This window comes from Eriocheir sinensis, chromosome 33, assembly GCF_024679095.1.
Source record: "Eriocheir sinensis breed Jianghai 21 chromosome 33, ASM2467909v1, whole genome shotgun sequence".
NCBI lineage: Eukaryota > Metazoa > Arthropoda > Malacostraca > Decapoda > Varunidae > Eriocheir > Eriocheir sinensis.
In genome coordinates, this window is record NC_066541.1 from 5,128,877 (window position 1) to 5,156,135 (window position 27,259).

General features: G+C 42.1%; 1 protein-coding gene across 9 annotated transcripts; it reads right to left on the minus strand.

Annotated features, from left to right (window-relative positions):
* Nucleotides 1–4,088: 4,088 nt before the first annotated feature.
* LOC127006610 (uncharacterized) lies at nt 4,089–25,015 on the minus strand. 9 transcript variants are annotated; one of them, XM_050876701.1, is made up of 8 exons: nt 20,024–20,370; nt 18,557–19,112; nt 12,065–12,363; nt 8,728–8,905; nt 7,099–7,201; nt 5,746–6,048; nt 5,514–5,585; nt 4,089–5,249 (listed from the first exon to the last, which is right to left on the minus strand). In XM_050876701.1, the coding sequence occupies exons 2-8, from the start codon at nt 18,592–18,594 to the stop codon at nt 5,157–5,159; spliced, it is 1,086 nt and encodes a 361-aa protein (XP_050732658.1). In that variant the 5' UTR covers nt 18,595–19,112; nt 20,024–20,370; the 3' UTR covers nt 4,089–5,156. The 9 variants fall into 9 exon arrangements, 8 of the variants coding, with proteins under 8 accessions (XP_050732658.1, XP_050732659.1, XP_050732664.1 ...); XM_050876702.1 differs by having other exon boundaries at nt 20,094–20,141; XM_050876707.1 differs by lacking the exons at nt 18,557–19,112; nt 20,024–20,370 and adding an exon at nt 24,944–25,015 and having other exon boundaries at nt 12,065–12,368.
* Between the last annotated feature and the right edge of the window lie 2,244 nt (nt 25,016–27,259).

Genomic DNA, 27,259 nt, shown 5'->3' on the forward strand with positions numbered 1-27,259 from the left:
CAGTGTTATCAACCCTCGAAGCTGTGAGTACACGACTTTCAAGCTCTAGGGTCTAGAACTCTAGATAATAATAGGAAACTTCCTTAGCGAGTTCTTTTTCTTCCTCTGAAGAGTGTGCCCCTCATCTACATATCTAGGAGAACCAAATTTATTTGGGAAGCCCACTCTTGCCTTGATAAGCATGGAATAAAAATACCTTTGCATTAGATGTTCAGACTTTTTACAATGTAACCGCATACTGCTAAAGAAAATATATTAGCCCTGATTATAATGACTGGGATGTTTTAGCGTCGAGATGGCAAGACTTTTGTAACCATTTTTTTTAAATGTGAGGCTATTCCAGCTATAGGCATTCATATATTCTTACTATATGTGTAATAATAGGCTATAATTACTGTATCAATAAAAAAGACTCTCTCCTTGATTGCGATAACTTCTACGAAAATATACAACAATTTAGACGTCCCCGAATCTGTCATTACTCGGGCAGCCGTGACCGTGACGTCAATCACAGCCAGTGCGCGCGTTGAAGGTGTGGAGGGCGGGTCAGTGTCAAAATTTTCTCTTGGTTTCCTATGTTTATGTGTTTCATTGCTTTTACACCATCGTTTAAGTGTTGTATGGTGCTTCAAGGCGCGCCAAGAATATCAGGACCACACGGAAACACGGAAAAAAGGGTTGCTTTGAGTGATAATTTGGTGTTTAATGTCATTGTGCAGAGATTTTAGTGGAAGTGTCGCGTCATTTTCCTTCCTTCCCACTTCCTGCCGCGAGGAAACTAGACCTCACGTGTTGTGTGGTGCCTCAGGACGCGCCGAGAGTACAAGACATCAGTAAAACAGAAAAAGGTTAGTTTTTTTTTTTTGTCATTGCGAAAAGACGTTAGAGTTTCTCGCTCGTTTTCCTTCCATTTGGTTGTTTTGCTGTGTGGTGTTTCGGGACATCCCAAGAATTACAAGACTATATTATGACGACAAAAAAAGGTTAGTTTGAAATATGAATTATATTTGTTTTTCTTTTGTTATTGTCATAAGACATCAGGTGAATTTTCTCGTTAGTTTTCCTTTTATTTGCTTGTTCTGCTGAGCCTTCATGACCTCAAGCGTTGCGTGCGGAAACACAAGATAACGAAAAAATACGAATAACATGGTTGGTCTGACTAATACTTTGAAGTTTATTGTCATTATAAAATAAGTAAAGGCTGTGGATTAAAGATAAAAGTAATAATTTGTGGATTAATAAAAAAAAACTTCTGTGGATGAATGGAAATAATTAGACTGAATTACTGAAATATAACCAGGCTGTGGATTAGAGGAAATAGTTAGACTTTGTGGATTAAAACAATAACTAGTCTTTGGATTAATGGAAATAGTTATGTTTTGTGTATTAATGAAAAAAAAATACTGTTGATTAGTGAAAATAATTAGGCCATAAGGGATCAATGAAAAAATACTAGGCTATGGATTAACGTCAATAGTTTGGCTTTGTGGATTAATGGGAAAAAAATTATACTTATCGAATTAATGGTAAAATGAAATCATGGAATTATAAAAACTTGCAAAAAATTAATGTTGATTGCTGACAAAAAGTGAAAATTGCTAAATAATATTGTTGATTACTGAAAAAAAACAAAGCTTCGAATTAACGAAAAATTAAACTTTAGATACATAAAATAAGAGCATTAGTGGAATACTACGAACTTGCCTGTGGATTGATTGATCAACAGTTTGGAATGTAAATTAATGAAAATTAGATTATTGGTATAAACTAAACTTCTTTATTTAATTGAAAACGGTAAATATGCAAATCTTTGCAATTGTGTTAATCAATCTGTCATTCACTAATTAACGTTACCTGTTGGCCTACCTGTCTTGAAGGTAATGAAAGAAAAAATAGGTGCGGGTATTATTATTATTATTATTATTATTATTATTATTATTATTATTATTATTATTATTGTCATAGCTAGTAGCAGTGGTAGTGGGAGTAGTAGTAGTAGTAGTAGTAATAGTAGTAGTAGTAGTAGTAGTAGTAGTAGTAGTTGTAGTAGTAGTAGTAGTAGCAGTAGTAGAAGTAGTAGTAGTAGTGGTAGCAGAATTGGTACGGTAGTAGTAGTAGTAGAAGTAGCAGTAGTAGTAGTAGTAGTAGTAATAGTGGTAGTAGTACTACTAGTAGTAGTAGAAGTAGTAGTAGTAGTAGTAGTAGTAGTAGTAGTAGTAGTAGTAAGCCTAACTAAATACATGACTAATAATATAGAGACGTGACTTTTAATTTGGTTCACCTTTTCGTAATGAAACGAAACACATCACAAAACGAACACACAAATCACACCTTTACTTGTGAGTTGAAGATTGATAACAGGTATTCCAACGGCCCAGGTAGATATCGCAATGAGTCCAGTCACATCCCTCACCTACCAGTCACTGCTTAATTGAAATAGACTAACAACTACAGACGAACTAGTAGGCCACAAACACCAGTTTCTTCAGGTACTGGGGAAGGACTGGCGACTAATTGGTGACTAATTGGTGACTAACTGGCGACTAGCTGGTGACTAATTGGTGACTTACCGGTGACTGGTGACTGATGACTTAAGCTAAAGACTAGATATTTGTGCACAACCAGTTTACATAAAGGCATGTGTGACTGAAATAGATAGATAAATTCATAAACAGATGCAGAGAGAGAGAGAGAGAGAGAGAGAGAGAGAGAGAGAGAGAGAGAGAGAGAGAGAGAGAGAGAGAGACCGGAGCTTCTCATAGTTATAATGATAATGAAAGCAAGTACCCCCTCACATCATAAATTACTTTATAAATTAAAGCAAATAGGTATTGACGGTCAAGTACACCAATGGATCGCGAATTAGTTGAGCAACAGACAACAAAGAGTGGTGATCGACGGATTTAACTCAGAGTGGGCGCCTGCCACTAGTGGCGTCCCTCAGGGTTCGGTTCTTGGCCCACTGCTCTTCATTATTTACATCAACGATGTGGATGTTGGAATCAATAATCTCATTAGTAAATTTGCAGACGACACAAAGATTGGTAACTCGGTTCTCACTGACGAAGACAGGCAAACCCTCCAAGAGGATTTGCATAAAATTTCAGCTTGGTCGGATAAATGGGAGATGCCCTTTAGTGTAGACAAGTGCCAGGTCCTTCAAGTTAGAACAAGACCTAAGAAGTTCGATTACGAGATGCGCGGCGTCAAACTCAAAAGCGTTCAATGCGTCAAAGGTCTGGGGGTCAAAATCGCGTCAAACCTCAAATTCTCACAGCAATGCATCGATACAGCAAATAAAGCGAACAGAATGTTGGGCTTCATTAAAAGAAACTTTTTATTAAAAAAATAAAGATGTAATACTTCCGCTCTGCAATAGTTTAGTCAGACCCCACTTGGAATATGCGGTACAGTTTTGGTCTCCCCACCATGCAAAGGACATTGCTAAATTAAAAGGTGTTCAACGTCGGGCAACAAAAATGATCCCTTTCTTGCGCAACAAACCCTACGGCGAGAGGCTTTCCACCCTTAACATGTTCTCTCTTGAGAAACGTCGCCTCCGAGGAAAACTGAGCGAATGTTTTAAAATACTTAATGGGCTCACGAATGTGGACAAATCAAAATTGTTTATGATCGATGACACTTTGTGAACGAGGAATAATGGCACAAAACTTAAATGTAGATACGTAAATTCAGACTGCACCAAATTTTTCTTCACCAACGTTGTAGTGCGATAATGGAATAAGCTCCCACCTTCAGTGGTCCAGTGTAACACGATTGACTCCTCTAAAAACAAGCTCGACCGACACTTCCTTCAACTTGATATTAACTAGAGTAAAAATACAAAGTTTTGGAGCCATCTGATTAATGTAGAATAACTTAGGTTTAGGACAGACCACCTAGTCTGGACCATGGGGTCTGTGTGGTCTGATTCTTTTATGTAAATCTCTCTCTCTCTCTCTCTCTCTCTCTCTCTCTCTCTCTCTCTCTCTCTCTCTCTCTCTCTCTCTCTCTCTCTCTCTCTCTCTCTCTCTCTCTCTCTCTCTCTCTCTTTCAGAGAGAGAGAGAGAGAGAGAGAGAGAGAGAGAGAGAGAGAGAGAGAGAGAGAGAGAGAGAGAGAGAGAGAGAGAGAGACTAGCCACATTCAGCGCAAAGAAAGAAAATAACTATAGGTTGAAAGAGGTAAAGAAAATATCAGCAAAAAAGTTCACATTGAAATAAGAGAGAAAACAGAGAAACTAGAGAATATGAGAAAATGAGAAAAGATTAACAAGAGACATTAATATAGATTATCTGGATTCTTCACAATTGCATTACTTAACATATATGCATTTTCACATTTGCCTTCCTACATTATTGAACTAATTACTCCTTCCTTCATTCCCCTTTCTTCTCCCTCCTCCTGCATACTTATATTTCCTTCCTTCATACCTTGTTTCATCTCTTGGTCGCGTTTTTTTGTCACTCATCTTTCTTTTCTGTCTGTGTGTTCATCTTTTTTTCCTTTATTTACCTCTTTGTCTGTCCAATCACTTACTATCATAATCCTTCATCATAGCATATCCATTCATCAAACAATAATTTTCCTTCGGCACATAAATCCTTTCCTCCTCCATAATTTTATAGTTATTAATCCTTCGTGTCATTATCATTATTGTTTTCATCATCATTATTCATTGTACAACCATTTTCTAGTCACATGATGTTTCCTCCATTTTCTTATCATTATTCTTCCTCCATATTTTTATCACTATCATTCCTTCTTCTCTTCATCATTATCATTCATCGTATTTTTACTGTCAATGTTACCAGATTATCGTACATAGGATATCGTATTTTCCTGTTTCAGACCCATAACTAATGCAAAGAAAAAATCAATACCTATGCTTTTCACAGTAATTTTTATGGGATATCATTATTAGTGTGGGTACGACAGTTTTGGGTCTGACATTCATAAAAGCAATGTTCTGAGTACGATAATCTGGTTACGCTGCTCATTATCCTTAGTCGCAAAATGAGTATCCATCGTGGCTTATCCTTCGTCGAGTATCCTTCGTCGTGTATCCTTCGTCGAGTATCCTTCGTCGTGTATCCTTCGTCGAGTATCCTTCGTCGTGTATCCTTCGTCGAGTGCGCATCCTTGCATCCTCCAGTGGTTACCCCTCGACGTATCTATATCCACCCATCATTGCCCTTATCCTCGTCCCTTGCGTGGCGTTCAGCATTGTCGGCCTTCTGGGTCTCAGGGGCTGTTGAGAGAGAGAGAGAGAGAGAGAGAGAGAGAGAGAGAGAGAGAGAGAGAGAGAGAGAGAGAGAGAGAGGAAAACAAAATAATGGTTAGGCATCACGTCATTGCTTGTGTGTGTGTGTGTGTGTGTGTGTGTGTGTGTGTGTCTGACTCACTAATTACATCAAGTTTACAAAGATATTATTCACTTATTTTTTTAGAATATACTTACATTTGCACTCTCTCTCTCTCTCTCTCTCTCTCTCTCTCTCTCTCTCTCACACACCTTGTTCTGGCCCTGTAGGTGTCTCTGCAGGTCACTGTAGGTCCCCTCCAGCATCGTTGTTATCACTTTCATCTGTAAGACATCACAGCGATGATGAGTTCAGCTCGTGATCAGGCCGTGGTGAATTGCACACACACACACACACACACACACACACACACACACACACACACACACACACACACACACACACACACACACACACACACACACACCTCTTCACGAAACTTACCCTGTTAGCATTCGACAAATTAAGTCTCGGGAGGAGCCTAAGAAGAGCACGGAGTCTGTCTCTTATCCTTTGTGGCGGCGGTGGTGGAAGTGGTGGAGGTGGAGGAGGGAGAAGCAGTGGCGGTGGTGGAGGAAGTGGAGGTGGAGGTAGAGGGTGGATAAAGGAGGACTGGAGGGGGTGGTGAATTCGTTGTAATTGGTAGTGGTGGTTGTGGGGGTTATGATTGTGGTTGTGGTGGTTGTGGTGTTGGTGATGATGGTTGTGATGCGGTGTTATTGGTAGCCCGGGGTTAGTAAGGCAGCCCTAGGGAAGAAGGAAGGTGTGGTTAGTATGGTGGATGGGATGTTTGGTTAGTTAGTTTGTTAACATACACACACCGTTCAGATTAACTATGAAAGTATGATGAATGTTTTGTTTGTTTGTTAAGCTACACACCATTCAAACTAGTTAACTAAAGAAGTCCCAGTTACTAGCACAGCCACCACCAGTACGATTTAACCTCTCCTGACATCCCCCAGTCACACAGAGCCTGAGCTGGAGAAGGGGCGTGGCTTGCTTGTGAACTGCCCAATGACATGCAGTTTACGGAAAAGCGGGAGGGGCTTAATTCGAAGCTAACCTAAACAAAGCGAAGGTCGAGTGTAGAGCTTATACAAATGAACAACGCTGTCAAGGTCAGAGGGTGGAAATTATAAAGAAGCTGGGTGTTTTATTGTTTACTGAAGGAATAGCGTTAGGCAAAATAAGGAAAGGCAAGGGAAAGGGGTAGAGTAAGGTAAGGCAAGGTTGCATGATCTTGGCGGGAAAGTAGACCAATTAAATAAGAGACAGAGAACAAAAAACTGACAAACCCAAAGAAATCTCTCACCATGTTCTTTCTATATACAAATAAACAAACTATAAGGGGAAAGGAAGAGAAAGAAGGGAAGAAGGGATTAAAGAAGAGAAGTCCACTATATGTTCTTCCTGCAAAAAGAAGCAAAACATAGGGAGCAAAGAGAGAGAAAGGGAGGAAGAGAGGTAGGGAGGGAAGACCATTATAAGTTCTACTTCTGAAATAATAATGAAGGAGAGGGAAGAGAGAGAGAGAGAGAGAGAGAGAGAGAGAGAGAGAGAGAGAGAGAGAGAGAGAGAGAGAGAGAGAGAGAGAGAGAGAGAGAGAGAGAGAGAGAGAGAGAGAGAGGTGAGGAAGGAAGGGGGGAAGGAGGGAAGCCCGCTATAAGTTCTTCCTATAAAAATGAAGTTAATGGAGGGAAGAAAAGGAGAAAAAAGAAAAAGGGAAAAGGGAAGTCCACTACATGTCCGTCCTTTATAAATACACAAAGTAGATGCCCAAAATACAAGAGTCATTACCTTGTTAGTAGTCTCGCAGCAGATGCCGCAGGTACACATGAGTTGACCCCAGCAGGAGGCGCCCGCATTCCTGATTACTGTCTTGTTCATATTTACGATGTACCTGGTGGGGCAAGAGGATTTATTTTTGTTTTGTTTTTCCCGTAAAGAGGGTTAAAAAAAAAAGAAATATAAAAGTCCGGCTGGTGCAAAGATGATGGTGGTGATGGTGATGATAGTGATGATGTTGATGGTAATGATGGTGATGATAATGATGGTGATGATGATAGTAATGATAGTAGCGTTGTGTGTATGTGTGTGATGATGATGGTGATAGCGGTGGTGATTGTGGTAATGGTGATGATGAAGGCATAGACAGTTACAGTAGTGGTGACGAGAGTAATGATAATAGTAGTGTGTGTGTGTGTGTGTGTGTGTGTGTGTGTGTATGATGGTGGTAGTGGTGGTGATGGTGATGATGGTGAAGGTGATAGTGGTGGTGGTGAGCATTGCAAGGTGGTGTTAGGGATGTTTGTATTGAATGTGATGATGGTAGTGGGGGTGGTGATGATGTGGTGATAAGGATGATAATAGTGACTGATGTGGTGGTGATGGTGATGGCAGTGGTGATGAGGAGGGTAGAGGATGTGGTGATAGCACTGATGGTGATGGTGGCAATAGTGATTATTTAAAAGGGTATATTGTTACTATTACTGACCTCCTCCTCCTCCTTCTCTTCCTCCTCCTCCTCATCATCATCATCATCATCTTCATCATCATTATTTGCATTCTAGTCATCCTTTTTGTCATTAATTTTAGTCATTTAGTCTAGTTAGTCATCCTCCTCCTCATCATCATCATCTTCATCTTCATCATCATTATTTGCATTCTAGTCATCCTTTTTGTCATTAATTTTAGTCATTTAGTCTAGTTAGTCATCTTCACCACCCTAACCATTGCCTCTCTCATTATCATCGCTATCCTCCTCCTCATCATCATTATCTTCATCTTCATCATCATTATTTCCATTCTAGTCATCCTTTTTGTCATTAATTTTAGTCATTTAGTCTAGTTAGTCATCTTCATCATCCTAACCATTGCCTCTCTCATTATCATCCCTATCCTCCTCCTCATCATCATTATCTTCATCTTCATCATCATTATTTCCATTCTAGTCATCCTTTTTGTCATTAATTTTAGTCATTTAGTCTAGTTAGTCATCTTCACCACCCTAACCATTGCCTCTCTCATTATCATCCCTATCCTCATCATCACCTTCCTTCTAATACTGTAAAGTCTCTTAAGAAATACGAAACTGACCTCTTCTCCGTCCACTCGATTCTATTCTCTACTATAGAAACATAAGAGCATAAGTATGTAAGAACCTAAGGAGTCTGCAAGAGGCCGTTAGGTCTATACAAGGCAACTCCTTTAAGCCTAACCCTAACCTTATCTCACTATCCATGAATTTATCCAACCCCTTCATGAGTGTTTCTATGGTATTGGCACCCACATGACCGTCAAGCCTGTTCCATTCATCCACAAGCTTTTGGGGTTTATTTTTTTCTTTCCCTTTTAGCCGCTTCCTTTGCCTTTAAAAAATGAAAGCCTAGGAACGAGAAACTGCCCCCAAGTCACCTGTGTCCTTACCTGCTGCAAAAAGGGTTGATATTGAGAGTTTCATCCAAGGTGCCGACCTCCATCTGCGGCACGTTCGTGTTCACATTCTCAATCTTCATCTCCAGGTCTCGGTAACAGAAGGTGTAGTGAAGGCAATCGATGCTACAGTTGGCGCCTTTGCATGGAGGTAGCCCCCTGTCAAACCTCTCTGTGTGTGTGTGCGTGTGTGCAGATGGAGAGGAGGGAGGGGCGCAGGGAGAGAAGGAAAGGGAATAAGATAAGATGGAGAACAAGATTAAAGAACAAGAGGGAAAGACAGACGAGGGATAAAAGGGAGAACAATATTGAACAACAGGAGGGAGAAAAGGAGGGAGAAGAAGAGGGAGGAGGAGGAGAGGATGAGGAGAGTTAAGAGAAATGGAGAAGGCGTGGAAAAGAGGGAGCAAAGGACGAGAGAAGGAGAAAAGAGTGGAAGGGTGAGAAGATGAGGTGTGTTAGACAGAAGAAGGGAGAGAACATGGAGAGAAGTGAAGGAGAGAGGGAGAAGAAGGAGAAAAGAATGGAAAGGAGAGGTTGAGGCGGAGAATAAAGAGGGTCAGAGAAACGAGGGGAGAAGGAATGGATGGATGGAAGGAAGAAGGAAAGAAGAATGATAAGAAGGAGAAGAGGATGGAAGGGAACAGTTGATGCAGAGAACGAAAATGAAAGGGTGGAAGAGGGAGGCAGAAAGGGAGCGATTGAGGAAAGGAAAGAAGGAGTATAAGAGAGGAAGTGATGGAAGGAAGGGAAGGGAGTGGTTGAGGAAGAGAGGAGGGAGATGGCAGGGAGTTAAGGAGGGTAAGAAGGCAAAGAGGGAAGAAAGGGAAAAAGTGAGGTTAAGGAAGATGAGGAAGAGCAAAGGAAGGGTTTAGGAATGTAAGACGGGACGGAGGTAAGGAGGAAAGGGAGACGATCAGAAAGAGAGGTAAAGGGAGGGAAGGAGGAGAGGAGAAAAACGGGTCAGCATTCTCATTTTCTTTAAAGGAGCCTTATAACATGAACACCTTAATTAGTTCCGTCACACAGGCAGACAAGCTAACGCACACACACACACCAAACATACAAACAGACAAACTTGACGTAAACACATGAACAACCACAACCACATACACAAGCACACACCAACATGCACGTAAACATATAAACAAAAACATACACACATATAATCAATAAATCCATATGGAGTATGCATCTCACGTGTGGGGGGCTCCACCCACACAGCTCTTCTGGACAGAGTGGAGGCTAAGGCTCTTCGTCTCATCAGCTCTCCTCCTCCTACTGATAGTCTTCTACCTCTTAAATTCCGCCGCAATGTTGCCTCTCTTTCTATCTTCTATCGATATTTCCACGCTGACTGCTCTTCTGAACTTGCTAACTGCATGCCTCCCCCCCTCCCGCGGCCCCGCTGCACACGACTTTCTACTCATGCTCATCCCTATACTGTCCAAACCCCTTATGCAAGAGTTAACCAGCATCTTCACTCTTTCATCCCTCACGCTGGTAAACACTGGAACAATCTTCCTTCATCTGTATATCCTCCTGCCTACGACTTGAACTCTTTCAAGAGGAGGGTATCAGGACACCTCTCCTCCCGAATTTGACCTTGCTTTTGGCCACCTCTTCTGATTCTTTTATGGAAGCAGCGATTAGCGGGCTTTTTTTTTCATTATTGTTTTTTTTTGTGCCCTTGAGCTGCCTCCTTTGTTGTAAAAAAAAAATCAATGGGGGCATACGCCGGGGGGCTCGTCGCCGCCCACCCGATAACGCCAAGTCTGGGTATCCTTCCCGGCAAGTCTCCAAGCAGGCCCCCTTCCATCGTGGGGGCCTCCATCGGCTTGCTCAATCCACGAACTCTGTGGGCGTCCCCTTAGCCTCCTCCACTCAGGGTTGTCTCTTACAGAAACAACCTGATGAGCAGGGTCATCTTCTGGGTAAAGTGCCACGTGGCCGTATAGCCGGAGTTGGCGTTAACGGACTATGCAGGTAATAGGCCTCCTTGCTTCGAATCAATCTCATAGAATAGTTACTGGCTTGGCACAAAGTCATTCCAGCGATATACTATGATTCTGTGTAGACATTTATTACCAAAGGCATCAATCCGCCTCAACAAGTCCCTATTTAGTGTCTATGTCTCACAGCCATTGAGTAAGACAGGGAGCACAAGGGACTTGACGATCCGGATCTTTGTCCTTCTACACAGGTATCGACAACGACACATACTCATGCTGAGCGAATCCGTAACACCGTGGGCCAAGCCAATCCGCCGTAGGACTTCATGGCTTCTTTTATCTAGTAAGCCTCCAAACACCTGTACCTTGGTCTTGACCCAGGAGACATAAAGTCCCAAGGGCTTCGCCTCCTCGTGCAGTGCCTCGAGAGCTAACACCAAAACCTCCAGCGACTCCACAAGGATTACTGCATCATCGGCAAAAACAAGGTCGGTGACCCTGGTATTGCTAACGGATGCTCCACAATGACTCTGGTGAACAATTCTGCCTAGTACCCAGTCCATACGTGTTGAAAAGCGATGGGGCAATGACACAGCCTTGCCTCACTTCTGCATTCACAGGAAAAAAGCTGAACAAATCCGCCCCCCCGCCCCCACACACACTTCACAGCACTCTCAGTTCCAGAATACAGGCCAGTCATCAAACCAATAGTTCTTGCAGGAATCCCACGGATTTGCAGGAGATCCCAGAGTGCCTCGCGATGCACAGAGTCAAACACTTGCAAGCATCCCCTGTCGAAACTCACGTCGGCGCTCCACCAGTGCGCGAAGCGTTGGGATATTGTCAGTATCCCAGTATACCAGACGTGAACCCAGACTGTTCATGTCTCTGCAACTTCAGCAACTGGCTACGAATTCGCATCAGCAATAGGTGGGTAAACACCTTACCTGGCACACTGAGCAGTTTAATACCACGGTAACTGTTGCAGTCCTGACGGTCCCCTTTCCCTTTCCAGATAGGGATGACAAGCCCCCTTTTCCAGTCAGGAAGAATGGTCCCAGACTGCCAAACGGCAGTCAAGACCGCATGCAACCCGCGGGTCATGGCCTCGCTTCCAGTTTTGAGCAGCTCCGCACTGATGTTACAGATACCAGGTGCCTTTCCACCCCTCAACTTTGCCACAGGCTCTCTGACCTCGGCAAGAGATGGTGGACTATCACATACAAACACACAAGCAACTCCCCCCGCTTCTGAAACACAAAAACACTTAAATCCACAAACACAAACACACACGTTAACACAAACACACGAGCACAAACACCACATAAACACACACACAAAAAAAACCCTCACAGTTAATAATAATAAAAAAAACTCACGGTTAGGTCCGATTTCCTGCGGGTCCACCTCGGGAGTGTTATTCTTGCACAGCTCCTCGAGGATTGGAACCATACAGTTAGGCTTGAGCTGGAAGTCATCCGGTATGTTGTCATTGGGAGGATAGCAGAGATTTTCCCTCAGTGGCTCCTGCTGGTGTGCCTCTGAGGTCAGTGTCATTATCATCATCATCATCAATAGCAGCAGCAAGTGGACCAGGTCTCGTCTGATGGTGGTTGCGGTGGTGGGGAGAATAGTGGTGAAGGTGGGAGTGGTGGTTGCCTTCATTTTCTTCATCCTGCTAAGCTTGAGAGAGAGAGAGAGAGAGAGAGAGAGAGAGAGAGAGAGAGAGAGAGAGAGAGAGAGAGAGAGAGAGAGAGAGAGAGAGAGAGAGAGAGAGAGAGGTTTGTTCTGTTATTCTTGGTACTCTGGTCCGTGGGAGAGAGATATATGGATAGAGGTAGACAGATAGACATATATATAGATGGATAGATAGATAGATTGATTGAGAGAGAGAGAGAGAGAGAGAGAGAGAGAGAGAGAGAGAGAGAGAGAGAGAGAGAGAGAGAGAGAGAGAGAGAGAGAGAGAGAGTACAACTTTCTTTTATTATCATGAGGTGAGTTGTGATGATGGTGGTGGTGGTGGTGACAAGCTTCGTTACTCTGCGTAGCCTAATAGCCGGATTGTTTAACACTTCCTCGCCCAAGCACACATATTTGACAAGGCTTTCATAGGAGTTGTGGGCCTTTCCAGAGGTAGTTAATAACCCTGGTGGTAGTTTGACCCTTCTTCTTTACCATGAACCTACCAAAACACTCATTAGAACCCGACTGATCTCCGTTTTGGCCTTTGGATATTGTTGATGTGAGAAGCAGGGTCGTCTCAGAATACCAACCTCAGCCCCTTGTCTTTAGCTCTGTTCCTCCAGCCAGTACAGTTTTCACGGTCCAAAGTAATAACACATTCTATTTATTTCCTCTCCTATTTTCCTACTCGTTCCTCGATCCCTTCTGAGCACTGAGACAACATTCCTTCTCTTTATACAGCCATGCAGCATATAATGGAAGACTTACGTAGCGCTGCATGGTCTGTGATGCTTGGGTCCTCATTCTCAAACGTTTTTAGGGCTTTTTTTTTTTTACAGCAGGGGAGGCAGCTCAAGGGCAAACACAAAAGCAACAACAGCAACAACAAAAAGCCCTCTAGACGCTGCCCCGAACAAAAGCAGAAAGAACGAGAGGCCAAAAGAGACGCAATTGATTTTGATTTGATTTTTGGGTGAACACACATTTGATCTGAGAGGTGAACACACATTTGATTTGAGAGGTGAACACTGAACACACATTTGATTTTCGGGTGAACAAACACATTTGATTTGACAGGTGAACACACACATTTGATTTGAGAGGTGAACACACACATCTGTGTGCTCAGCGCATCACAGAGGTGATTGTCTCTGGAATGGAGGCATACATTCCTCGTTCTTTCTCTACTCCTCACGCTAAAAGGCCTTGGTTTAATCACGCTTGTTCTCGTGCTGTCAATGATAGAGAGGTAGCTCACAAAAGGTACCAGAGCCTTCAAACTAATGCTAATTATGAACTTTACATTTCTGCCCGAAATCGTGCCAAATCTATTCTCCGACTAACCAAAAATTCTTTCATTAATAGAAAATGTCAAAACCTTGCTTTCTCTAACTCTTCCCGTGACTTCTGGCATCTAGCCAAAAACATCTCCTCCAACTTCACTTCTTCATCTTTCCCTCCACTCCTCAGTCCTGACGGCAACACTGCCGTCTCATCTATCTCTAAGGCTGAACTCTTCTCTCAAACTTTTCTAAAACTCCACTCTGGACGATTCTGGGCATATTCCTCCTACTCATCCCCCCTCTGACTCCTTTATGCCTGTTATAAAGATTCTTCAAAATGATGTTTTCTATGCCCTCTCTGGCCTCAATCCTCAGAAGGCTTATGGACCTGATGGAGTGCCTCCTATTGTCCTTAAAAACTGTGCCTCCGTGCTGTCACCCTGCCTGGTCAAACTCTTTCGCCTCTGCCTGTCAACATCTACCTTTCCTTCTTGCTGGAAGTATGCCTTCATACAGCCTGTACCTAAGAAGGGTGACAATCCCTCAAACTACCGTCCTATAGCTTTACTTTCTTGTCTATCTAAAGCTTTTGAATCAATCCTTAACCGGAAGATTCAAAAGCACCTTTCCACTTCTGACCTTCTATCTGATCGCCAGTATGGGTTCCGCAAGGGGCGTTCTTCTTAACTGACTCTTGGTCATCCTCTCTTAGCCGTTTCGGTGAAACTTTTGCTATTGCGCTGGACATATCAAAAGCTTTTGATAGGGTCTGGCACAAATCTTTGCTTTCTAAACTACCCTCCTACGGTTTCTATCCTTCTCTCTGTACCTTTATCTCCAGTTTCCTTTCTGACCGTTCTATTTCTGCCGTGGTAGACGGTCACTGTTCTTCCCCTAAATCTATTATCTGTGGTGTCCCACTGGGTTCTGTCCTATCTCCCAATCTTTTTCTGTTGTTCATTGATGATCTTCTTTCCAAAACGAACTGTCCTATCCATTCCTACGCCGATGATTCCACTCTGCATTATTCAAATTCTTTTAATAGAAGACCCACCCTTCAGGAACTTAACGACTCAAGGCTGGAGGCTTAGCCTCAGACCTTACTATTATTTCCGATTGGGGCAAGAAGAACCTGGTGTCCTTCAACGCCTCAAAAACACAGTTTCTCCACCTATCCACTCGACACAATCTTCCCCTATTCTTTGACAACACCCAGCTATCACCTTCCTCAACACTAAACATCCTCGGTCTATCCTTAACTCAAAATCTCAACTGGAAACTTCATATCTCATCTCTTACTAAATCAGCTTCCTCGAGGCTGGGCGTTCTGTACCGTCTCCGCCAGTTCTTCTCCCTGCACAGTTGCTATCCATATACAGGGCCTTGTCCGCCCTCGTATGGAGTATGCCTCTCATGGGTGGGGGTTCCACAGCTCTTCTGGACAGAGTGGAGGCAAAGGCTCTTCGTCTCATCAGCTCTCCTCCTCATACTGATAGTCTTCTACCTCTTAAATTCCGCCGCAATGTTGCCTCTCTTTCTATCTTCTATCGATATTTCCACGCTGACTGCTCTTCTGAACTTGCTAACCTGCACTCGACTTTCTACTCATGCTCATCCCTATACTGTCCAAAATGCAAGAGTTAACCAGCATCTTCACTCTTTCATCCCTCACGCTGGTAAACTCTGGAACAATCTTCCTTCATCTGTATTTCCTCCTGCCTACGACTTGAACTCTTTCAAGAGGAGGGTATCAGGACACCTCTCCTCCCGAAACTGACCTATCTTTCGGCCACCTCTTTGGATTCTTTTTAGGAGCAGCGAGTAGCGGGCTTTTTTATATTAATGTTTACTTTTTTGTGCCCTTGAGCTGTCTCCTTTGCTGTAAAAAAAAAAAAAAAAAAAAAAAAAATTGATCATTCTTTCGTAGAGGTTGTGGGTATTTCCATGGGTAGTTTTATGAGCCGAATGATACTTTGATAGTGCTTGGATAGTAATACGATAAGATGTAAGGAAGAATAATCAACCTCATCACTACATTCTTTACCAGGAGCAGCGCATAGCGATTTTTTTTTCAATTCATTTTTTTTCCCTTGAGCTCCTTCCTTCATTCACTGTAAAAAAAAAGAGAGAGAGAGAGAGAGAGAGAGAGAGAGAGAGAGAGAGAGAGAGAGAGAGAGAGAGAGAGAGAGAGAGAGAGAGAGAGAGAGAGAGAGAATTACAGATATGTTGAATGATGTCCCGGGGATGAATACGACGGTTGTGTTTAATAATCAGTTCGAGGGACAATAAATAATGATCGGCAAAGAAGCAATGCAGAACGTATAGAAAACATTTAACTGTGAAACCAAATTGGCAAAGTCGTTTTTGCGTTGGTGTGGTGGTGGTGGTGGTGGCTGTGATGGTAGTGGTGGTGGTGGTGGTGGCGGTGGTGATGAAAGGTGTTGACAGGTGTTGATGGCGGCAGGTGTTTTAATGAGCCACGTGCCGCACCAGGAGAGAGAAGGAGAGAGTTTGCTGCCTCTGCGTTTGTTGGGCAGGACATGAATCGACACACACACACACACACACACACACACACACACACACACACACACACACACACACACACACACACACTCACTCACATCTGCCTACCTCATGTCTCATCTGTCTGAATTTTTTTTTTCTCGTATTAAGTTTCCTCAAAGCTATTTTTTTTTGTTCATTATTATTTTTTTTTTATAGGAATCCGTCTTTTACGTTTTCCTTTTTATTTAGCTTTCAACCTCCTATTCATTTATCCATTCGTTCACTCATTCATTCATCCCGTCTTTCATTCACGCGTTCATTCATTCATTCAAACCTTCCCTCTCTCTCTCTCTCTCTCTCTCTCTCTTCTGTCTTTTCTTTATCTTTCATTCTATTTATTTAATGTTAAACCTAAGTGAAAACTACTACTACTGCTACTACTACTACAACTACTACTACTACTACTGTTTCTACTACCACTACTACTACTACTACGACTACTACTACCACTACTACACAACATAAATGATACCTCCACCCATGTTTATTTTCCCGACACATAATCATGGAGGGCTCCATAGCTTGGAGGTCATTAGCCCCAACTCTGTTCGCTAATGACTGTGGCATCCAACCATATCACTAATACTACCTGACACTAAATCACTACTACTACTACTACTACTACTACTACTATTACCATTACTACTACTACTACTAACTACTACTTCGGGTCATGTTGTTGTTTTTGAAGTCTTTTTGCTGCTGTCTAGGTCATTTTCTTGCCCCAGACCGAACGCAGCACTAGGAGACAGCAGAAGCGAACCCTGACTCCACAAGGTGTAGAGGGGAAAGACAGAGAGAGGTGAAGACAAGTGGGAGGGCAGGTAGGGAGGCAGTGAGACAGGTAAAGGTGTGAGACTAGGAGGGGAGGAGGAGGGGGGGGGAGAGGAGGAGGAGGAAAGTTCAAGAAAAAATAAAATGAACAGGTGAAAGAGGAGGAAGACGACGACGATGAGGAGGAAAAGAAAGAGGAAAATAGATGGATTGATACATAGTTAAATAGATAGATAGATAGATAGATAGATAGATAGAGAGAGAGAGAGAGAGAGAGAGAGAGAGAGAGAGAGAGAGAGAGAGAGAGAGAGAGAGAGAGAGAGAGAGAGAGAGAGAGAGAGAGAGAGAGAGAGAGAGAGAGAGAGAGAGAGAGACTGACTAGACTAAATGCTTTCATGTTTTTGCTGCTTGTAAGTGGAGAGTCCTATCAACTCTTTCCTCCTCCCCCTCCTCCTCCTCCTCCTCCTCCTCTTCCCCCTTTATGTCTTGTCATTCTGTTCTCATCACTGCCAGTTACTTTTATTCTTCCCATATGTCTTTGTTTTCTCCTTTTGTTTTTCCCGATTTCTGCTCTAAATATTTTTTCTCTTATCTGTATTGGTGTGAAGAGATAAACAGATAAAGCTAGGAGCAAAGGAGAACACACACACACACACACACACACACACACACACACACACACACACACACTATTATTTGTTTCCTTTCATATTCGTTTGTTTTCACAGTTTGCCAGCCTTTGCATTTTCTATTTCTGTTTATGCAGAACTTTGCAGCTAAAGTTGCAGATGGCAGAGCCAGGAAGTATGATCACGTCACACCAATACTAAATGAACTTCAATGGCTAAAAATAAAAATAAAATTACGCTGAGGAGAGCAGCTATGATCTGTAAACAAGTCACCCACCACTACCCAGACTTCTTAACTTTCCCAACTGTTGACAGCATGACAAATAGCAGCACGAGACAACAACAACATCTATTTGACCCTAAAACTAATACAGACTCGAGAGCCAGAGCGCTAAGTGTGGACGGCCCTAAAAATTTTAATAAGTTACCTACTGACATAAAGTACACAAATAACGTACTCCATTTTAAATTAAAGTTAAAGAAATATCTACTTACTAATCCATAATTAACATCACTGTCTGTATTTGCAAAGTGTACTGGAAATATATAGCTATATATGTATTTACATTCATTGGAATGTATTTGTAAATGTGTGTGTGTGTGTGTGTGTGTGTGTGTGTGTGTGTGTGTGTGTGTGTGTAAGCATAAGCATGTATATCTGTACGCGTGCACGTCTGCACTTTACTGTACACATTATTTTTAATAACTATGTATAAGATTGTAATTATGTACTCTCCAATGTCATCGTGATTGAAGCAGAATAACCACGTCCAGTGGAAACAAATTATTATTATTATTATTATTATTATTATTATTATTATTATTATTATTATTATTATTATTATTATTATTATTATTATTATTATTATTATTATTATTATTATTATTATTATTCTCCTCTCTCTCTCTCTCTCTCACGCCTTTTTAAACTTACTTTGAATACTCATTGTTTGTCTCCATAATTTTTAGCATTTCTTATTCACTGGATTATCATTTTCTGTTTTATTTACTATTTGCTATTGTTTTTTGTTGTTCCTTGCAACAGGTCTTTGGACACTAGGAAACACTGTAGTCCTTTCCATTTTTAATATTGTATTTGTTGTTGTATTTTTGCTGTATGTTTGCTGCATTGTTTTCCGTCCTTCTTCATTTTTTTTTCGTATTGCTGTTCTTTGTGTTTTTCCTTATTGTTGATCTTTCTATTGTTGTTTTTCCTGTTGTTGTTTTCTCATTATTGTTTGAAAACGTACAAGTCATTCCACGCTGCTTCTCATTAATTTTTCTTTTTATTCGACTCTTGCTTCATGAACTCGACACGTACGTACGTTCAAACTTGTTCCGTCGCCTCTTTATATTATTCCCTCTATACATCATTTTCTTTTTTAGTTCCTCAAAATAGAGTAGATTTCACTCGTTTTCTACTTTCTTTGTCTTTCATTGACCAAACTTACATAAATACTTTTCTTTTCCATTAATACTGTTTTCGTAGCCTGCTTAAAATATAGAAGATTTAACAATTTTTTTTATTTTCATTTGTTTTCCTCCATTTTTTCAGCTTTCCTCCGTTTTATTCAGTTTTCTTATCTGTTTTAGTAAGTTCCCTTTCTTTATATTCATTTTTTTTCTTTTTGTTTATTTTTCCTCCTTTTTCTTCAGTATTCCTCATTTCTATTTAGTTTCTTCCTTTTTTATTTACTTTTCCTCCTTTTCTTTCAGTTTCCCTCCGTTTTATTCACATCTGTTTTTTTCAATAAGTTATTTTCTTTTCTATTCAGTTTACTTCCTTTTTTTTATTTTTCATCCTTTTTCGTCAGTATTTCTCCTTTTATAATTAGTGTCCTCCTTTTTATTCAGTTTACCTCATCCTTTTTAATTTAGTTTTCCTTCTTTTTTATTTTGTTTCCCTTCTATTTTATTCAGTTTTTCTCCTTTTCTTCAGTGTTTCTTTATTTCAGTTTTCCTCCTTTTTCATGAACAGGTAATATACAATCAGCACGTCCCCTCTTCGTTTTCCTTGACCCTTCTTATATACAACTTATTTTTCCCTCTATCACTCGTTCTTTTCGGAGTCTTCAAGAGGAGGCTGAGCATTTGAAGTTTTTCTCCACAAATCTGCATCTTTAGCACTCTTAAAAATGTCTTCAAATCAGCACAACGTCTCCTTCGATAGTTATAATCCATACGAGGACGAGGACGAGGTGGAGGAGGAGGAGGTGGAGGAGTAGAGAGTGGAGGATGAGGTGATATGTAGGAGGACGTTCTCGTTGTAATTTAAACTCACAAATATACGAATGCACGCACACATATACGAAACAACACACTTCAGTCACTTCAGCGTTTTAGTACCGTATTTTTCAGTCATTATACAGCGAAAACGAACAGGTATAGCACACGAATTTACCGTACTGCTTGTGTGTCTGTGTGCAAGTTCGCTGAGGGCAACACACCCACCCACAAACGCACACACTCACAAACGCATACACGCACACACATATACGTCTTGCTCTTGACTGACAAACAGACCAACTGGCTGAGACTGGCTGACTTGTTTTTGTCGCCTGCAAACACTGGCGCCTAGGATGAAGGGAGAGAAGGAAGAGGAGGAAGGGAAGGGGAAGGAGGAATTGAAGAGGAAGGAGAAAGGGAAGAGGAAGGAGGAAGGGAAGAAGAGGTGAAAAGAGGAAGAAAGGGTTGGTGTGTAGGAATGAAAAGAAGGAAGGGAAGAGAAAGGAGGAAGGGAAAGAGAAGGGGAAGGAGGAAAAGAGGGCAGGAGGGCGGAAGTGAAAAGAAGGAAGGGAAGAGGAAAGAGGAAGGGAAGAAGAGATAGAAGGAGGAACAGAGGGAAGGAGTGACAAGAAAGAAGGCAAGAGGAAGGGAAGAGGTAGGTAGGAAGGGAGAGAGGGAAGTAGAGAAGGAGGGGGGAGGAAGGAAGGAAGGAAGGAGGGGAGGTAGAAAGGATAGAGGGGATATGTGAAATAGGAGGAAGTAAAAAAAAAAAAAAAGAGAGAAAGAGAAGGAAAAAGAGAGGGGAGGAAGGGCAGGAAAAAATGGAGGGAGAGGAAAGGGGAAAGGAAAAGAGGGAAAAGAGGATGAATGGAAGAAAAGAGGAAGGCGAGGAAGGAGGACTGAAGGAAAATAGAATGACATAGCGAGGGAGAGAGAGGGGAAGAGGAAAAGGAAGCAGAGTGGGGAGGAAAGAGATTGGGTACAGAGAGAGAAAAATGGAAGGAGGGTAAGAGAGGGAAGGAGGGAGGGGAGAAAAAAGAGAGGGAGGGTAAGAGAAAGAGAGGGAGGGGAGAGAGAAGCAAGGGGAGAGGGGGGGGCGAGAAAAGAGAGAGGGTGAGAGGGAAGGTAGGAGAGAAAAAGGGGAGGAAGGAAAGAGAGGATGGGAGAGTAGGAGAGGAAGAGGAGAAGAAAGTAGAGGGGGAGAGGATATGGAGAGAGGGAGGAGAGGAATAAGGTAGGAAAGTAGAGGGGAAGAAGATAGAGGGTTGGTGGGAGAGGAAGAGGGAGGGAAGAAGAAGGGGGAGAGCAGGTGCAGGGGGAGGGGGAAAGGGAGAGGGGAGGGGGAAGGGGAGAGGGGGGGGGGGGGAAGGTCAGTGCTTACTTCAACTTGACCCTCTGTGTGGAGTGAAGGTCTCGGCTGCTTGACTTTTCTTTTTTTCTTTCTTTTTCTTTTTCCGATACAATTCAAGAAAAGTTAAGATGCATCAGTTCATGGGTAGTGACGGTAGGCCGGGTTAGGTTTACAGGATGCCTTGTATAGACTTAATGGGCTATTACATTGGGCTTATTTTCCGTGGATCTTCAGTCAAACCACGATTTCCTCTAGCGTGGTTCTCATTTGTTTCTTGTTATTGTTGCTGATGATGATGGTGAGTAATACCGTTGTCCTTTGGTGAAATCTACCGTAGCTTTGGAAGATCGTGGACACGTCAGAAAACCCCGGAAATATGAGAACCACGCCAGCCGAAATCGTGGTTTGACTGAAGATCCACGGAAAATTTGCTCAGTGTGATAACCCCTTTACCTTTCTTATGATTTTATGGTCTGATGTTCTTCCATCTTTCTATTTTAAATGTCTCTAATTTTGTCGTTCCTTTCTCTCATTCAATCGTTCTTCATCCTTCTTGCTTCTATCTCTTTCTCTCTCTTTGATCAATTCGTTCTTCAGGATCCTTGCCGTCGCTGCGAACTCAGATACACGAAGCCTCAAAAAATTACTCCTATAAAAAAAATCTGCGCGCTGAAGTAAGAAAAGGCACCATACCCCAAGATCCTTATCCAAGACACTATACACGTACAGGAACCCTTATAAAGACCTGGCTACAGGAACACACGTTAGCAATAGTCCAACGAGGAAATAGAGCCTAAAATACACAAAGAAGCTATATAAACAAAAAGAGGTGTTGGCTGTGCTTGCAAAAACGTCTCGAGTGTTTGTGCAAGAACGAGAGAGCGGAAGGGAGAGGGAGGAAGGGAGAGGGGGAGAAAGAAGGAGAGGGAGGAAGGAGAGGGAGAGAGGGGGAGAGGAGAGTGACACATTGCAAGAGTCGAAGCTTTAGGCACCCTTCTCCTCCTCCTTCTCCTCCTCCTCCTCCTCCTCCTTCTCCTCCTCCTCCTCCTCCTCCTTCTGCTCTCTTATGACCTATATACACCCTACTACTGCCACCCTTGCTTGCTTGCTGCTTGTGTCTGCTTCTCCACCTCCACCTCCTCCTCCTCCTCCTTAGCCTCCTCCGTGCACTGTCTGATGAACGTCTGATATCCCCTCTTCCTTTCTTCCCTTTTTCCCTTTCTTTGCCTTTCTTCCTTTCCTCCATTCTCGACTCTCTGGGTTCTTTGGAATCAGAAGGAGGAGGAGGATGTAGCGAATAATCACATGCACTCTTGTGTTCTTTCGACGTAAACATAACAAATATCATTACATCTCTCTCTCTCTCTCTCTCTCTCTTGTTACTAGGCTCTCATACACACGCAAGATATAAATGTGCGATGCTGTGATATGTCTGTGCGTGTGTGTGTGTGTGTAATTCACCCCCACGGCCTGATCACGAGTTGGACTCGTAATCGCCAGCAGGTACCCTCCCGACATGAGCAAGTGCTCCTTAGTGAATCTCTGGGTACTGTCAGGACCTCACACACCACACACCCCATTCCCCTTGTTCTAGGGGGGAGAGTAACCATTCCTAGTCAACGGAAAAAATCCGGCCTCGGCGGGCTCGAACCGCCGCCCTGTCAGGCTATGAAGCCTGGCAGCGCAGCACTCTAACCAGTTGCGCCACGGAGTGGTGTGTGTGTGTGTGTGTGTGTGTGTTGAGACGACCTTGTACTGTATTTGTCAAGCATGTGCGCGTACATGTTTTTGTGTGTCTGTCTGTCTGTCTGTCTGCCTGCCTTTCTGTCTGTCTGTCTGCCTTTCTGTCTGTCTATATGAATGACTAATTTCTACACGTAAAGTAGTGAGCTAATCTATAGTATTCATGAACTGTAGCCCTGTAAGTTTTTTTTCATTTTCAACAATTATATACCTCTACTTTTCTTTGCTGGTTCGTGGTGTAAATAACTTCGTGTATATAGCTTTTGGTTGTGTATAGTTTCGTGGTGTATCATAACTTCCATCTTCCCATGACTTCTCCTTCAACGCGGGGGTATCAAGTGCCTGAGCAGGATGCCTCTTTTTTTATGCTACAGATACGGTGTGCTCGGCCATGATCCGTCTGTCGTATTTCATTAACTGTTTGCTTCCTTTTGTCTTAACTTCTGCTATCACTGCTACGACTACTACATAACAACCACAACTACAACTACAACTACTGATGATAATGATGTACTTTTGGAACTTCTATAGATAATAATACGAATAATAATAAAACAAAATAAATAATAGGATTGGCTGGCATGCCGTGGCGTTAACTAATCACAATGAGTCTTTCTTCGCCAGCCAATCAGCTTCGTCTTACACCAAAACACAGGCTCGCGTGGGACACTGAGCGTGATCAACTCCGGCGCCCAGAGTGTATGCGTTTTCGGAGTGTTTTGGGATAATTGCTCGGTCTTTGAAGCCACAAGCACTGACAGGTGAGCCAGAACGCAAACGTGCCGCACTGGTAACGGTGTTTTCTCCGCACAGGTGTTAGTCAGGCAGGTCAGGAACAGTGCAGCTCAAGTCATCTGCTGTGCTGACTTTGATCATGTCTTGAGGCCTCCAGCATGTCCTTCCTGTACTGCCGCTGGGTACTCGCGGTGCGTCACTCTGCCTGTTGCTAAACACTACTACTGATAATCCACTAGCGGAGGGTTCATTACGAAATCTCGTGATTATTCTAAATTTTCAAATGTTTTGCTGCCCAAAGTCCAAGCCTAGTCATGCAGTTTCTCTCGAAGGCACTCGTTTTTTATGTGAGCAGTTTCGTTTTCGTTACTGTTTGCAAGGTACTCTTACTCAGAATCCCCCACACGGTCATGTTCTTGTTGTTGTTAAAGATTTACAACTAGTATCACTAGGGGAACGGGCCCTTGTCCGAAGACGGCCCGTTAAGAGGGTAATAATGCTCCCTCCCTGCGCGGGGGATCACGGGCTTAGCCTAATGGCTCCCCGTAGCAGGGTGCCGACAGACCGACTCATCGGCAATCGAAATCTAGCCGACCGAGTCGGTCTGTCGACGAGGACTGGCGTGTCTGACTGTTTGTATTCATATAATGTTTGGCTCTGTGTTGCGCCGCGCCGCCTTAACCACGAATAACAGCACATGCGGATGTAATGATTAATTAAGCGGGCGGAACGTTACTCTGCTAGAGTGGGACAGACAGGCAGGTTTGGTTAGTTTCCATTATTTTCCGTTGCCCACGAAGTCAATAGTCTACAGGCGATAGGTTACCATCACTCGGGGGGGGTAACTTTAGGCAAGTGCTGGACAGTCGTAGTGTTTGAAAGAAAGAACTTCCAGACATTTAAATGTTCCCCATATTTATCCGTCCATCTATACATCTATTTATTCTTTTTGCCATAGAAAAGTAATTACGAATATTTTCTTGTTAAAAAAAAAGGTGTGTACATGTAGGGCGGGGGGCCATTCAAAAATATGTTCAAGCACTGCTGGAAAAGTCTTGATTGGGAGATGAAGAGATAAACAGAAAAAAAAAAAAATATGACCATGCCATCTCATTAAGACAAAGTCATGTCGCTACATTAAGGAAAAAATATTCAAACACGAAAAAAAGGAAAGCGTTACAAATTAGAACAAGACAAGCAGAGAGTGAGAGTAGATTTACCTGGCGAGACACGTGAGAACACCTGTGCAACTCCTCTGTCTCTCACCTGCTCCTCCTTCTCCTCCTCTTCTCTCCTACCTCTCTCCTCTTCTCTTCTCCCTTCCGCGCCCTTCCGTGGCTGGCGCGTAACTGACCCCACACACACACACACATACTGACCGATGCAAAGGAGGGGGGTGCAGGAAGGAGGGGGCGTGTGTGTGGGGGTGGGTTGGTGTGGGGGTGGGTAGTGGTGGGGGTGTAAGGCAAGATACAATAAAGATTTTTTTTTTTCTCTTCTGTATTTTTTTTCGTGTTTCATTCATAATAAAAAAAATGAAAGGAACAAAACAGGAGAGAAAGAAGGAAGGATACAGAAAGAAAAGATGAAAAACTAAGACTAAGGAGGAAGAGAAGAAGAAAGAAGGGGAAAGGAAATTTGTATTTTCCTACATTTCCATATTTTTTTAATGAATTGCAGCTTTGGTAAATATAATAGTGTAGTTTTATCAACTGTTCAACTGTTGCTTGAGGAAAATGTGCTACACACATTGAGGACAAAGAGATAAAAACAAACGTAAGAAGCACTTGAAGATGCCGAGTGTTAAAGACATTAAGCGTGACAACTGTTAATCTCACTTCATTGGAGGAGGAGGAGGAGGAGGAAAATAGGAATCACATGCATCTCTCGTGTCCTTTTGATGTGTGTGTGTGTGTGTGTGTATATATATATATATATATATATATATATATATATATATATATATATATATATATATATATATATATATATATATATATATATATATATATATATATATATATATATATATATATATATATATATATATATATATATATATATATATATATATATATATATATATATATATATATATATATATATCTATATATATATATATATATATATATATATATATATATATATAAAGTCATTGCATTTTCCTCTTTTTCTTTCTATCTATATATCCATCTATCTTGTTACCTCTCTTACACACGTACGATATAAATGTGTTATGCTGTAATGTGATGTGATGTGATGTGTGTGTATGTGTGTGTGTGTGTGTGTGTGTGTGTGTGTGTGTGTGTGTGTGTGTGTGTGTGTGTGTGTGTGCGCGCCAAGACATCTCTGGAGACACACAAATAACTTCTTTGCTTCTGTTGTCTCTGCAGGAGCGGCATTCAAGAGGAAGACAAGGAGTCAAGTTCATGGATAGTCTCATGGATATTACTGTCGTAGAGTGGATAGTGGCTCATCTCGTGAGAATGGCGTGGGGCAGGAATGCATGACGCTCCCTGCTCGCTCACTTCACTTGGCTGGCACTCCGGCAAGGTAAGGTGAAGCAGTTATCAGGAGTTTATTCTTTTTTGTGTGTGTTCGACTGTTCGGCCTTTAGTGTGAGGTTTGAGGTTAATTATTTTTCTACCTTATATAAACTTTTATGATGATAGATAGATAGATAGATAGATAGATAGATAGAGAGATAGATAGATGGGTAGATAGACAGATATAGAGCATTTTTATCGTAAAATTAACAATCAGTACACTTGATTTGCTACACTAAAAGACTTCTAATCCGAATTACTTAAGTCAGAACACCCGGTAATCTGAATTCATAGCAGTAAGAAACTAAAATCCCTTTCAAACTAAGTACGAGTTATTTAAGATAGGAATGTGTTATAAAAATGGCCATAACTAACAGTTCTATCACTTCTGGGTTCGTTACTGTTTATCACATACCTAAACGATCTTGACTGCGGTATAACCAGTAACATAAGCAAGTTTGCAGCTGACGCAAAAATGGGTAGAATAATCAGCTCAGACAACGACGCTGAGTACTCCAGGAGGAAGTAAATAGCCTGTATGAGTGGGTCGACAAATGGAGGATGCAGCTCAACATCAACAAATGCAACGTCCTTATTGTGGGAAGAAATAACTCCAAAGTAATTGCACATCAAATAAAACACTTCTTGACCACTCGAGCTGCGAAAGGGATTTGGGTGTGCGTGTAAGCTCAGACCTTCGACCAAGAAATCACTATTTCCGCCAGAAACCGCGCAAATTGTGTTTATTGTGTTTATATTGGAGAAACGCAAGCAACCGGAGCTTATAAGTTTTCCTTAAATTGCATATGGCACTGGTTAGGCCTCATCTGGTTTATGCTGTTGAGTTTCGTTACCTCTGTACAGAGAGGATATAGACTCCCTCGAGGTAGTGCAGAAAAGAATGACTAAAATGATCCAAGGTCCTTAGAACCTACCTAATTGAGTTTATTTAAAATGGATTAAAAGAATTTTCAAGCTCGATATAGATAAAATACGTAAATTAAAAGTTGTGAGAACACGCAGTAATGCGTATAAT

What these genes read in the sequence shown, in the direction of transcription:
- LOC127006610 (XM_050876701.1), bottom strand. Translation starts at nt 18,594, where the DNA reads ATGCTAAAAATTATGGAGACAAACAATGAGTATTCAAA. An exon ending in ACAAACAATGAGTATTCAAA is followed by an intron (nt 12,364 to 18,556) that starts GTAAGTTTAAAA and finishes TCTCAAGCTTAG; the next exon opens with CAGGATGAAGAAAATGAAGG. An exon ending in ATCAACCCTTTTTGCAGCAG is followed by an intron (nt 7,202 to 8,727) that starts GTAAGGACACAG and finishes TTGCCCCACCAG; the next exon opens with GTACATCGTAAATATGAACA.